Source organism: Castor canadensis, chromosome 7 (assembly GCF_047511655.1).
Source record: "Castor canadensis chromosome 7, mCasCan1.hap1v2, whole genome shotgun sequence".
In the NCBI taxonomy this organism is placed as follows: Eukaryota; Metazoa; Chordata; class Mammalia; order Rodentia; family Castoridae; genus Castor; species Castor canadensis.
Window position 1 is genome coordinate 151,462,316 of NC_133392.1, and position 13,693 is coordinate 151,476,008.

The 13,693-nt window shown below is 39.0% G+C and overlaps 1 protein-coding gene across 5 annotated transcripts in view; it reads right to left on the reverse strand.

Moving 5' to 3' along the window:
- Positions 1 to 13,693, reverse strand: part of Spen (spen family transcriptional repressor) — an 86,503-nt gene that overhangs the window by 39,628 nt on the left and 33,182 nt on the right. For 4 of the 5 annotated variants that reach the window (XM_020173221.2, XM_074081260.1, XM_074081261.1 and 1 more), the window contains one exon: positions 1,856 to 2,016. In XM_020173221.2, the coding sequence (XP_020028810.2) occupies positions 1,856 to 2,016 (161 nt within the window). The remainder of the gene's footprint in view (positions 1 to 1,855; positions 2,017 to 13,693) is intronic. The other variant, XM_074081258.1, reaches the window with a different exon arrangement.

Consider the following 13,693-nt stretch of genomic DNA (forward strand, 5'->3'; position numbering starts at 1 on the left):
GCAAGCTTGAGGTCCTGAGTTCAAGCCCCAGTACTGCCAAAAAGAAAGAAAAAAGAAAGATTACTGTACAATTCCAAAAATAAACTGGGTGTTAAGATGATGATATTGATGATCTTGGGTAAGAATGGATTTGGTCGTTTGGGAAAATGCCCAAAGTATTTTCCTCTAAGTTCATATAAAACGGTGTAACGTCAAGGATTCACTGAAGAAAAAATTAAAACCACACAGGAAAGGAGAAAGATAGGAACAGATAAATCAAAATTGGGAAAATGTCATCCAGGTGTGCTGGCACACACCTGTAATTCAGCACTTGAGGCAGAAGGATGGAGAGTATAAAGGCAACCTAGGCTAACATAGTCAAGCCCTGTCTCCACAAAAGGCAATGATTTTTAATATGGTGTATGGGATAATAGGAGTTTGTTTTAATATTCTTTCTACTTTTAGATACGTTTAATACTTTCATAATAAATAAACATTGTGACGACTTAGGAAGGAAAGCCGTATTTCTACTTTTCCAGGTGTCACATCTCAATGACAAATTCTGTGGGCTCTCAAATACTCTATGATTGGGGATGTAGCTCAGTGGTACAGCACATGCTTAGCATGCAGAGGCCCTGGGTTCAATTCCAAGGACCAAAAATCAACAACAACAAATTATTATAACCCCATCAGGTCATCAGAAACTCAATGTCAAAATTAGTAGTTCAAATATAACACACTTATTTCCTATGACCTGTGTACTAACAGTTTAAACTTGTTTACATGGTCAATATACTTAATGGAAACAACAGTATAGTATGGTCAACTGTCAATTAAAAATATCAGGAGTGCTAGTGCACTTACCTAGCACATCCAAGGCCCTGGGTTTGATTTCCAGCAAGCAAAACAAAAAACAAAACAATCTGGTGTGGCTGGGTGTGGTAGTTCACACCTGCTATCCCAGCACTCAGGAGTCAGAGGCAGGAGGATCATAAGCTTAAGGCTGGCTTCAGGCCAGCCTGAACTGCATAGGAGACTCTCAAATAAATAAATAAAAGATAAAATTTTTTAAAATCTGGGTTTGATTTGGGGTAACAGGAGGAAAGACTACAGAACAGCTTCGTGATTAGGCTTTTCCACTATTCACGGCTTTCTTCTTTTAAAAATGTTAATATTTTATTTGATTTATTTAGTTTTACTTTTTGGCAGTATTGGGGCTTGAACTCTGGGCCTTGGGCTTGCTAGACAGGGCTCTACCACTTGCACCATGCTCTAGCCCAAAATATTAATATTAATATTTTGAAAGGGGTTTCTTGCCCTAATTTTATACCCAAAGTTATTTTGGATAACACAAGACTTCAAACCAACATATTAATAGTACTAATACATAATAACAGCATTTGTAAAATTTCATTATATCAAATTTCCCAATACCAAAATATTTAATCCAGAAAAATATTTATCCAAAAACAAACCATGCTTTCTTTATATGCCTAACAGACAACCTTTGTATGTACAAATACCTATGCATATAATATGTAAGTATATGTAAATATGTATGTGTATGTATTATGTTTACCTAAAATATAACAATCTTTGTTTGTGTATAAGGGCAACAAAGTAGAAATTAAACTACACAAAGTTATAATAATCACTTGCTTTATCCTTTATTGCGTTTGAACTCAGGACTTCAAACTTGTGAAGCAGGCACTTGAGCCATGCCTCCAGACACCTGCTTCTTCTTACAGGACATTAGATGTTGATGACCCACAAAATGAAAATGTGTTTTCACTACAGTGTAGAAAATTCAAGCTGACTAGTCTATCTCACTCCTCAATAGTACCTGAAAGGAAAGTGCAGTTCTATAAAATTTTACCTGTAGAGCGTACTGGAAGGTTCTGAACTTTGATCCCAAAACTTTTACGGGGCTCATCTTTTTCAAGAGATGAAAGCAACTGAGAAGTAGGTGCTGGGACTGCTGCAGACTGAACAGATCGGGCTGGAGAGTCATCACTTGAACTACTGCTGGAATCACTGCTATACAGGGAACAAACGAAAAGAAATTAAGTCTGGAATTTCTAGAAACCCCATATTCTCCCCATCTGTCACATTCTCTTTTCTTTTCTTTTTTCTGGTACTGGAGCCTCACATTTGCTAGAGCAGGCACTCTACCATTTAAGCCACTCCACCAGCCCTTTTATTGTGTTGGGTGTTTTAGAGATTCTTGAGAACTATTCACCCAGGGCTGGCTTTAAATTTAGTTCCTCCTGATCTCTACCCCAAGTAGCTAGGATTACAGGCATGAGCCACAAGCACCCGGCTACACTCAATCTTCAGAAGCAGTAGAAAACAGTAAACACTGCCCTGAGAATGCCAAGCAAAAGTAACACAGGCAGTATTGCAAGCTATGAGTAATCTGAACATTTTTTCTTAAAAGAAAAAAAAAAGTGAGAGCCAGGCATGGTGGCTCACAACTGTAATCCCAGTACTTGGGAGGATTAGGCAGAAGAATAGCACATTCAAGGCCAACCTGGGCTACATAGTTAGCTCCAGGCCAGCTACATGGCAAGACCCTGTCTCAAAAAAAAGGGAGGGAGGGAGGGAGGGAGGGAGCGAGGAGGGGTGGGACAACAGACTAGTAAATACATTCACTTAGGAGAATAATAACAGAACAATGGGTGTAATGGGTTTAGATCCAGAGACCTCAGATATATATGAGCCAAGAATGATATGAGTGATACGTCCTTGGACAAATCGCTTAACCTTTTGCTAAGTCTCAGTTGCAAAATGGAAATAGTGAAAATAGTACTTACTAAGAATTAAATGAAATAACCCACAGGTAGGGCTTGGACTACATCAGGCGCTCAATACCTTAACAGCACTGCTCTACTAGCTGGGTCTCTTCCATCTGAAACACCCAGAGCTAGAAACACTTTGGATTTCAAACAGTGGAACACTTGCACATATATGATGAGGTATCTTAGGTATAGGACTCAATCTAAACACAAAATTCAATTATGTTTCATATATATCTCATGTACATAGCCTGAATGTAGATGCATACAATATATTTTTTATAATTTTACATATGAAAGTTTCACGGCATGCAATTTTCCACTTGTAGTGTCATGTTTCAGACTTTGGAACATTTCCAATGTTGGATTTTCAAGTTAGGGGTGCTCATCCTATATGATCATCAGTAGCAGTACCGTTATTTCCTGCTAATGTATAGGAAATAAAATACCGAAAATAATTTTCTAGGTAATTTTGTTTAAAAATTTTTGAAGGACTAATGAAGAAATACATAATTTACTTGAGTCTTCTTAGTTTAGGCTCTCTTCTCAGTGGCAAATGTGAGAAAAATTAATGAAATTGATTGCTCTCCTCAGTTTAGTAAAATCCTCAAAAAGGATGACAGTGGACTGAAGAACATGAAGACATCTACAGTCAGATTGAGAGAGATATTTTATTAAATTTAATATGCCTATGATGCATGAGAAACACAAAATTCTTAAGTACTAGATATAAAGATTGCCATAGTCTTCAGTGCATTCACAGCATTTTCAAACAGATTAATAGAAAGTTATATATGAATGCTGAGGCCTTTGTAAAATATTGCTTCATACTTTCCTCCCTGGTAAGACTAATGTTGCAAGCCAGTAACTCTGGTGGTTAATCCATCTTAAGCACACTAACCAGAGGAAATGACCTATGGTAGTTTCTGTCATTTGCTCTAACTACAAATTTCAAACTCAGGACAATCACTAAAATATCCAGACAAATGAGTCCAAGCCTAAGTTGAGAAAAAATTTGTTACTGCTTTCCTCAAAATTAAATATACTATACATTCTTATAGGAAACTAAAGCTATTCAAGAAAACTAAGAACTTACACACAGCATTTACTTCGGTCTCATATGAAGGCAAAAGCCGAAAACCTCATGAGATTATTGCCAGAACTTACTTTGTGTGTGTGGAGGGGAGGAATTGGGATCTGAACTCAGGGTTTCACCATTGCATACCAGGCACTCTGCCCCCTTGAGCTACACTTCCAGTCCATTTTGCTCTGGTTATTTTGAAGATAGGGTCTTGTGAGCTATTTGTCTGGCTGGCCTCAAACCACAATCCTCCTGATCTCAGCATTCCAAGGAGTGAGGATTACAGGTGTGAACCACCAGAGCGCCAATATTGTCAGAACTTTTATTTCTTTTAGCTTGAACGTCAGTAAGAGTGAAAAAGAGGGAGTTAAGCTACAAATAAAACCAACTGCTTTTTTGTTTTCTGGTGCTAGGGATCTAACCCTGAGCCTCACACATACTAGGCCCAACAAATAAAACAAACTGATAGGAATAAAAGCCTCGAGATAAGGGCTTTGAAGCTTTGATTGTGGGGTCCTATTTCAATTCCGGGCATCAAAAGAAACAAATCAGAAAGCCTTAGAGCTGGTGCACAGCAAGCTTGAGGACCTGAATTCAAATCCCAGTATCGCCAAACCTCAAACAACCTAACTTTATTTTTAAAAAAACAAAACAAAACCAAAAATTGAAGAAGGAAGATTTGGGGCTCAAGGTCAGACCATCTTAAAAACACCAAAAAAGGGGGGGAAAAAAAAAAAGCAAAGCCTGAGATAGAACAAGCTATCACTGCCAGGTAACTGATCAGGCTTCAATTTTTCCATGTATAAAAAGAAAAACTTTTTTAGGTTATCAAGCACAAACAATGTTACTAATACCAAGTAAACAGTATCTTGAATAGCACAAGATATTATCACTGAAATTCACATTAACAAAATTAGGTGTTTTGGTGGGACCAGTTTTGGAACTCAGGGCTATGAGCTTGAGTGAGCTTGAGAAGCAGGCACTCTACTGCTTAAACCACGCCTCCAGTCCATTTTGCTCTGGTTATTCTAGAGATGGGGCCTTGCAAACTATTTGCCTAGGCTGGCCTCAAACTTTGATCCTCCCTATCTCAGCCTCCCAAGTACAGGTGTGAGGCACTGCTAGGTTTAACACAAAAGAAAAAATGTTTGTTATATAAGTATAAATACTCCAGATGCTACCAGATTATTCATAAGGTCACCAGATAGCTACAACATAGGATGTATTATGTGCTTATTTAAGAAATTTCAATAAGTCATAAAGTAACTACTAAGGTAAATACTTTAACTACGACACCACCAATATTATGTATGGCAAAATTCCTTAGCAACAGTGAGTAAAAAAAGAAGTAACAAACGTGGATAAAAGCAGAATTTCTGGCTACTGAAATAATGAGACAATAAAAAATTTCATATAAACTTTATTATAAAAATGGAGAAAATCAAGTGTAGTGGCACAGATCTGTAATGCCAACAGTCAGAAGGATAAGGCAGAAGGATCAAGAGTTCCAAGGCCATGAGCTAGGGGTATGACTCAAGTAGGAGAGTGACTGCCTAGCCAGCACAAAGCCCTAAGTTCAAACTCCAGTACCGGTTAAAGAAAAGAAAGAAGAAAAGAGATCAGGCCAGCATGGACTACATAAGACCTGATCTCAAAACAAAACAACAAAAATGTGGAGAGAAAATGATCTGTTGACGGTGATAACAGTTTATAATAAAGTGTAGTGGGAGGCTAAGGCAGCAGGATGGCAAGTTCCAGGCGACCCTGTTCCAAAATAAAATAAAATACAAAACAGTAACAGAAATGTGATCCCCCAGATGATATGGCACCAATTCTGAAACAAAATGTAGAATTTTACTGTCTGAATCATCTGCTGACCAGATAACTAAAAAGAGGAACAGTTTTTAAAAATAAATTATGAAACAACAGAACGATCCAAATTTGAGTTCATAAGTTTAGATCCAAGTTTGAAATGTTAATCTAAACTGCAATGAACACCTGTAGTATAGTACAATAAATATACTATGACCAGGCGGGGTGGTGCACACCTATAATCCCAGCACTAGGAGACTAAGGTATTGTGAATTTGAGGCCAGTCAGGGCTGCACAGGAAGACCCTGTCTACTGCCCACTGCCTCCAAAGGGCTAAGATTACAGGCATGTAAAAAGCCAAAAACAGTCCACTTTTTGGACTTAGATTCCAATCTAATTTGCATTAAAGAAGTACTAATGGGACAGGTACTGGTGGCTCACGCCTGTAATCCTAGCTACTCAGGAGGCAGAGATCAAGAGGTCGAGGTTCAAAGCTAACCCAGAAAAATAGCTGGAGAAACCCTATCTTGAAAAAGCCCATCACAAAAAAGAGCTGATGAAGTGGCTCAAGGTGAAAGGACAGGACAGGACAGGACAGGACAGGACAGGACAGGACAGGACAGGAAAGGAAAGGAAAGGAAAGGAAAGGAAAGGAAAGGAAAGGAAAGGAAAGGAAAGGAAAGGAAAAAGGAGGGGGGGAAGGGGAAGGGGAAGGGGAAGGGGAAGGGGAAAGGACAAGGGGAAGGGGAAGGGAAGAAAGTAACAATGCCATACTGACTAGTAATTTTAAGAAGTAAACAAATTTATCCGGGCACATCAATGATTACATTTTCAACTTTCTGAGGCTGGGGATGGAGTGCATACCAAACCTACAGGCTCAATCCCTAGCTCCGCAACAAGAACAAAATGGTGCGTAAGACTTCAATGTGATGGTGAGGCCTAACTACCCCAGCCTTAAATTCATTAAACAAAAAGAAAGAAAAAAGTAACTTCCTAAATGGTAAGGAATTGGAAAAGAACACAATCTAAGGAAATCTAAGCCATGTGGAGTTGGTCTACCTGCAGTCCAAGCCACACCAGAGACTGAAGTGGGAGGGCAACACAGTGAAACCTTATTGTCAAGGAAAAAAATTTTAAGGCCCATTTATTAAAGGCAGATATAGCCACAAGTGACAATTTCCCTCTAGCCTCCTTCCCATCAGGTAGGCAGTTAATTTTTCTTTCCTTATACATAACATACATATATACATAAGCTTGGGTCAACAGGAAAAGTACAAGTGGATTTTCTATCACGCTTGGTAGATTCAAAATGTGCCCACTGGTCCTTGGTGCTTTCCTCAAATGACAGTTGTGTTTTTGGGTTGGTGTTTTTTTGTGTGTGTGGTGGTTTTTTTTTTTTTTTTTGACGGTACTGGGGCTTGAACTTAGGGCCTACATCTTTTAGCCATTCCACCAGCCCTTTTTTTTTTTGTGATGGGCTTTTTCAAGATAGGGTCTCGCAAACTATTTGCCCTGGCTGGCTTCAAACTGTGATCCTCCTGATCTCTGCCTCCTGAGTAGCTGGGATTATAGGCGAGAGCCACCGGCACCCTGCTAAATGAGGGAAAAATTTAATCATCTAACTTACTGAATGGAATACATCACTACACAGGCAATAATGCTTCTATATCCTTTTGTTTTTCTGATTCAGGTTTCTTTATGTAGCCGAGGCTGGCCTTGAACTCTTACCCAACTGTCTTTGGATCCCTGCACAGTGCTGGGGTTACAGGCATGTGTTACCAAGCCCAGCCTTTAAAAAAAAGTACTAATTGTATCTTTCTACTGCAGCAGTTCTGTAACTGTGGTCTGAGGAGGGGGAAGGGGTCCCTTTTAAAGGGGTTAGGGGTTTAGTGGTCCCTAACCCTGTTAGGTTCTCTGAATTTGAACCACCTATAGTGAAGGACAGACCTTCTTCACACATTTTATCCAAAAACCCTTACAATCACAGTAAACATACAGAACTAGTTATGAGAATCTAACTATGTTACTAAATCAGACATTAGAGATTTATAGGAAGATTTAAAAATTCAACTTTTCTATAAAATTCTTGTTTGGCAATTCCAAGGTAGGGAGTGGGGGAGAGAGAGGAATTAAAATTTTTGTTTGGGCCTAGGTGGTAGATCACTTGCTTACATTGCATGAGGCCCTGGGTTCAATCCCCCAGCACACCCCCCAAAAAATATTAAATGAATGAAAAATTTAAGTTAAGTATTAATATAGTAAACATCAAGAGATACTACCTACAATAAGTGAAAGCTCAAAAGGTTTGGATCCTGAGCCCCGAAAGTTGAAAAGAAAGCATTACTTCAGTAGACCCCACTACCCTTTCTATTTTCAACTCTACTATTCTATTTCCAAGGTAACCTGAATTGAACCTGTGTTTATTTGTTTGTTTATTGGTGGTAATGGGGTTTAAACTCAGACCTTCACACTTGCTGGGCAAGCACTCTACCACTTGAGCCAGGGGCTGACTCTGACTGCAAACCCTTTTATCTAAGGCTTCCTGCACAGCTGGACCCACATAGACCCTCAGGCCTGTGCCATAATAACTCAGTTTGAGATGAGGTCTCACTAACTTTTTGCCCAGGCTAGCTTCCACTGGAGAGCCTCTCAATCTCTACCTCTCCCGTAGCTGAGATAAATAGGAAAGAAGTACTCAACTAGGTGGCCTAGACAAGGACCTCATTTTACCTCTCTGTATTTCAGCTTCCCTGGCAAGCCACCAGACCTCAAGATTTCTGAAGGTCTCCCCACCTGCTCTAGGTCTCAAGACCTTCCAATTCTGATAGCTCCCGAAACTCACAAGACAAAATCCACACTCCTCAGCAAGGCAGAGAGGACCCTTTAAAATCTGGTCTCCAGATAATTTTCTAACCACTCTCTTTCATAACCTTCCAAGCCCACCACCACTGATACTCTATCCACATCTGAGTTTTATACCAGCATCTAGTCACAGGAACTTTTTGTTGTTGTTGTTGTTGTTGGGTTTTTTTTTGGTTTTTTGGGGGGATGGGTGGAAACTGGAGTTTGAACTCAGGGCCTTGTGATTGCTAGGCAGGATTTAATGTGTTAATGATTATAAAGTGCTTAGAATTCTGATGTATATAGCAGGCATAGAGAGTCCCTCCTTGTCCATACCCACTATTGTTGAAGGCACCCTCTTTTCAAGAGAAAGAAATGTTTTCTTGCCTGCAAGGTTTAGTTTCTATGTAGCTGTTCCTAACACCCAACTCCATTCCATCAAATTCAGTATTTTCTTAGTTATATGTTCTAAAATTCTTTTAAATCCTTTCCCTCTGTATTATAACAACCCTCTTACCAGCCATCTGCAAAGGCCAACACTAAACTGATCTTTGTAAACAGAGCCCTAAATAAGGTGCTAGATATGTAATAGCTCCCATTCAAGAAATACACTGATATGAATGGTACAAGTGACTAACACCTGGAAAAGCACACTAAATTCCGTAATTCTGTAAAACGAAGGTATTAAATTCAACATTTAAGAGTGAAATGGAAATTGTGATAAAATAGTACTTGGACTGAACCCAGGGCTCATGCATGCTAGGCAAACACTGTACCACTGAGCTACATACACTCCCAGCTTCTCCCACTATGACTTTAAATGACACATATTAATAACCTGATTGAAAAAAGGTTTTAGGCTACAGGGTATTGCTCAGTGAGTGGAGCATGCTTAAATGGGATGGGGTGGGATGGGGGTTGTTAAAAGCCTAACAAAGACCAGAGTCCAGATGACTATTCTAATTCATTTCTGTTGTGAAGACAGTCCATAGCTCTGCTCTCAATGGGAGGGAGGGCTGCTAAAGGCATATACAGGCCATGGAGTGAGTGGCCAGGGTTCACGATAAACATAATCTGCAGCACACAGGACAGTCTCACAACAAAGAATTCTTTGGTCTCAAACCTAAGTAGCGTCATAGTTGAGAAATTCTGGCCTACGTTCTTTAGTTGACTTCTGTCTCTTCTTTTGAAAAACTGACATGCTAATTTCACATGGCTATCCAAACACAGGATGCTTAAAATGATTATTCTTCCTTATTATTAGTATAGTGTTTCATAAAAATCTTTGAAAAAACTCACAAGCTTACAGGTAAAAAAGAACCAATGTCAACTTCTAAACTTAGACTAAAGGAGAGACAGGGATCCAAAACACCCTAGCATCACTTGATTTCGGAAAACATGATTAAAAGGTAAAATACAGTTTTACAATGTGTACTTTGCCCTATTAGTATCAAGGTCAAAGCACTCTGCAGACAAAACTGTTTTGTAACTTTCAAACAATGAATGAAATACACAATATTGCTACCCACACTCTGTAAGATTTACATCAATGAAAACTATTCCACTCATATTAATATGAATTCACAGTGATAACAGCTTTCTTACCCTCAATTTAGGGATTTAAGGTGATACTTTACTATTGTAATAAAAATTTTTCCCTCACAAAAGAATATTCAGAAAAAAAATAGTAACAAGGTTACTGGGGTATTTTGTTTTCTTTTTTTGTTTGTTTTCTAATTTTAAATTTGCTATAAAAATGACATAACAAAAATATTCAAAACTGGGCAAAAACCAACAAATATCTCTCTAAAGATACAATATCCAACATAACATGCACATGAAAAAACGCTCACATCACTGATCACTAAGGAGATGCAAATCAGACCCTCACAGGGCCATGGAGATACAAGACTCAGATCCAGTGCTTCAGACTGAGCCAGGGAGTGCTCCACCAAGTTCAAGGCCAGTGGGCTACAGAGCAACATCCTGTTTCAAACCCCCTCTCCCGAATACACACACACACACACCATGTGGTACCACCTCTCAGATATTTAGATAACTTATTAAGAACAAAAGAAAACAATAAATATTGGAAAGAATATGGAGAAGCTCGGGACTTCTGCATTAAAGACAGGTAGGCAAAATGGAAAATAATATGACAGTTCCTCCAAAATTAAACACAGAATCATAAAATAAGCCAACAATTCCAACAATGGTTATATACCTCAAAGAAGTGAAAACAGAAACCTGAAAAGACATTTGTATATGTATACTCATAGTATGTTCTACAGCTTGGCTCAAGGTGTCCAGATAGCTGAATAGATAAACAAAATGCAGTGAGACACACATGGGGGAATATTACGCAGCATTTTTAACTCAGGCATGTGCTCTATGACTTGAGTCATGCTCCTAGCCTTTACTCAGCCTTCAAAAGGAAGGAAGGAAAGGAGGAAAGGACTGGAAGAAGAGAGGATGACAGGAGGAGCGGGGAGAAGTAACTGAATTAATAAGCAGAGTGAAAATGACAAAAAAGCAAAGTTATCTCCTTAGACAAAGCTAGAGGCAGAAATCATAATCCACAGTAATTCTTACTACAATCAGCTTTTACTGCTGATTTAAATAAATAACAGGAATTTATTTCCTAAGGATTTTTTTTTTTTTTGTAGTGCTGGGAATGGAACCTAGGGCCTCATGAATGCTGAAGTACTCTACCACTGAGCTACGTCCCTAACTCAAAGACTAATTTTTAAAGAGTGCTTAATTTTGACAGAAAATGCTGTTTCTGAATATTGAGCTGAATATGCTGTATAAGATTAGCTTGCTCACAAACAGGTTAAGAACAAGTTAATTCTTCAGAATGCAATCACAACTATAGTTAATGCTTTTAAGCTAATGGAGGTCTTTGGGTAGTTAAATAAAAGGAATATGGAAATAGTTTATAAGATAACTACAAATGGCAGGAGATACAGCCCAGTGGTGGAGTGCTTGCATGTTCATGGTGCTGGGTTCAATCCTAGCACTACAAAAACAAGTAATAAAATGAAATCTCTTTAAAAAAATAATAATGAAGCTGGGCACCAGTGGCTCACGCCTGTAATCCTAGTTACTCAGGAGGCAAGATCAGAAGGATTGTGGTTTGAAGTCAGCTCAGACAAATACTTCAAGAGACCCCATCTTGAAACTACCCAACACAAAAAAGACTGGTAGAGTGGCACAAGCAGTTGAGCACTTGCCTAGCAAGTGTGAAGCCCTGAGTTCAAACCCCAGTACCACCAAAAGACAAAAAGACTCAGAAAACCTGCTACTCAACCAAGCAAAGAGTATCAACCACAAACACTCTCTACAGACACGACAGGTCTACCTAAAGAACAAGAAACCCTTTTTCATGACAGCAAAGTCTTTTAGAACTTCGCAAGAATGCCTTAATCAAGAGAAAAACATGAGACAGTCTCAACTGTCAATTATGAGAATGGGTCTTACTATTATTGTCTTAACCATGTACTATGTAAAAATCAACAATCAACTTTTTTTTTTTTTGTGGGACTGGGATTTGCACTCAGGGCTTCATGCTTGCAAAGCAGGTGCTCTATTGCTTGAGCCACACCTCCAGTCCATTTTGCTCTGGTTCATTTTTGGAGATGGGGTCTCTTGAACTATTTGCCCAAGCTGGCCTTACTGCAATCCTTCTGATCGCAGCTTCCCAAGTAGCTAGGATTATAGGCTAGAGCCATGGGCACCTGGCTCAGCTATATTTGTATATGAGCAACTAAAATGCTTTAAGGACATAAGCCTAGATAGCATATAAATCAAATTAAATGTGGGTTTTTTTTTTTTTAATTCAAAATGGAATTTCAATGACAGAACATTTACCAAACTCATACCTTGATGTTTTACCCTTTTCCAATTTAACTTTGGGGCTAATTACATCTCATTTCTACCCAGAGTGAGAAAAAAAAGTTTGCTATTTCCCACTTCTGATCTCTTTATGAGGATAGTTCCAGGCCTAAGAGATTAGAAAAGAACCTAACCTCCTCACTAGGTAGGCTAAGTCATCTATTTGGGCCACTTGTTTATTTTTAAATGACTACAAATTAGAAATAAGAAACCCTGGTGTCAAGTTGTTCAGTTTAAATAAAACAATTCCTTTGCAGTACTTTCAGTAAAAGAGACAAAGCTACAGTCCAAAATGGCTCCCAACACAATGACACAGCACATTTAGAGGGCATCTGACCTTATCCAAACTACAAAAAAAATAACAAGAATCACAGAACTCCCCTAGGGTTCCGTTGTGCTCTCCCCACGCACCCCCACCACCACCACTTGAGCTCTTGAGCTACACCTCCAGCCCTCCCTAGTTTTGGAAGCAACACAGATGCCCTATTAACTTACTCTTTTCTGATTCCAACACAACTCCACTGAATGCTAACAGACACATTCTAAACCTTTACCCCAAGTGTTAGCCATCACTTTTAAATGACATTCACATTAAGATTCTTTTTAAAATTACGATTTTAAAAAATTTTACAGTACTAGGATTTGAGATTCAGGAGTATGTGCTTTGTAACAAAGATGCTCTTTTTAAATTAAAAAAAAAAAATTGCAATCCCCATACTTGGGAGGTAGAGGTGAGAGGATGTAGAGTTCAGGTCATCCTGGGCTACACAGACACTGTCTCAAAATATCAAAGGCTGCGGAAGTAGTTTAGTGGCAGAGAGCTTTGCCTAGCATGCTAGATGTACTGGGTTCAAGGATCTGGATTTGATCACCAGCAGAAGGGGCGGGGGGAGGGGGGGAGACGAAGAGAGACAGTTTTTAAAAGAAAAGAGGAATTACAATTAAAAAAAAAAATGGTCCTGGGCTGGACGTGTGGCTCAAGCAGTAGAGCACCTGCTTTGCACACTCTAAGCCCTGAGTTCAAACCTCAGTCCCACAAAACAAACAAACAAGCCAGGCTGGGTAATTCTAGCTACTCAGGAGGCAGAGGTCAGGAGGATCACTGTTCAAACAGTTCAGGCTGGCCAAACAGACCTTTTATCTCAAAAGTACCCAACACAAAAAAGGGCCAGTGGAATGGCTCACATGGTAAAGTGCCTGCTTAACAAGCATGAAGCCCTGAGTTCAAACCTCAGTTCAAAAACAAAAAAAGGTATCTTCATATAATTAGTAGTGCAAGTAAACTTAGTGG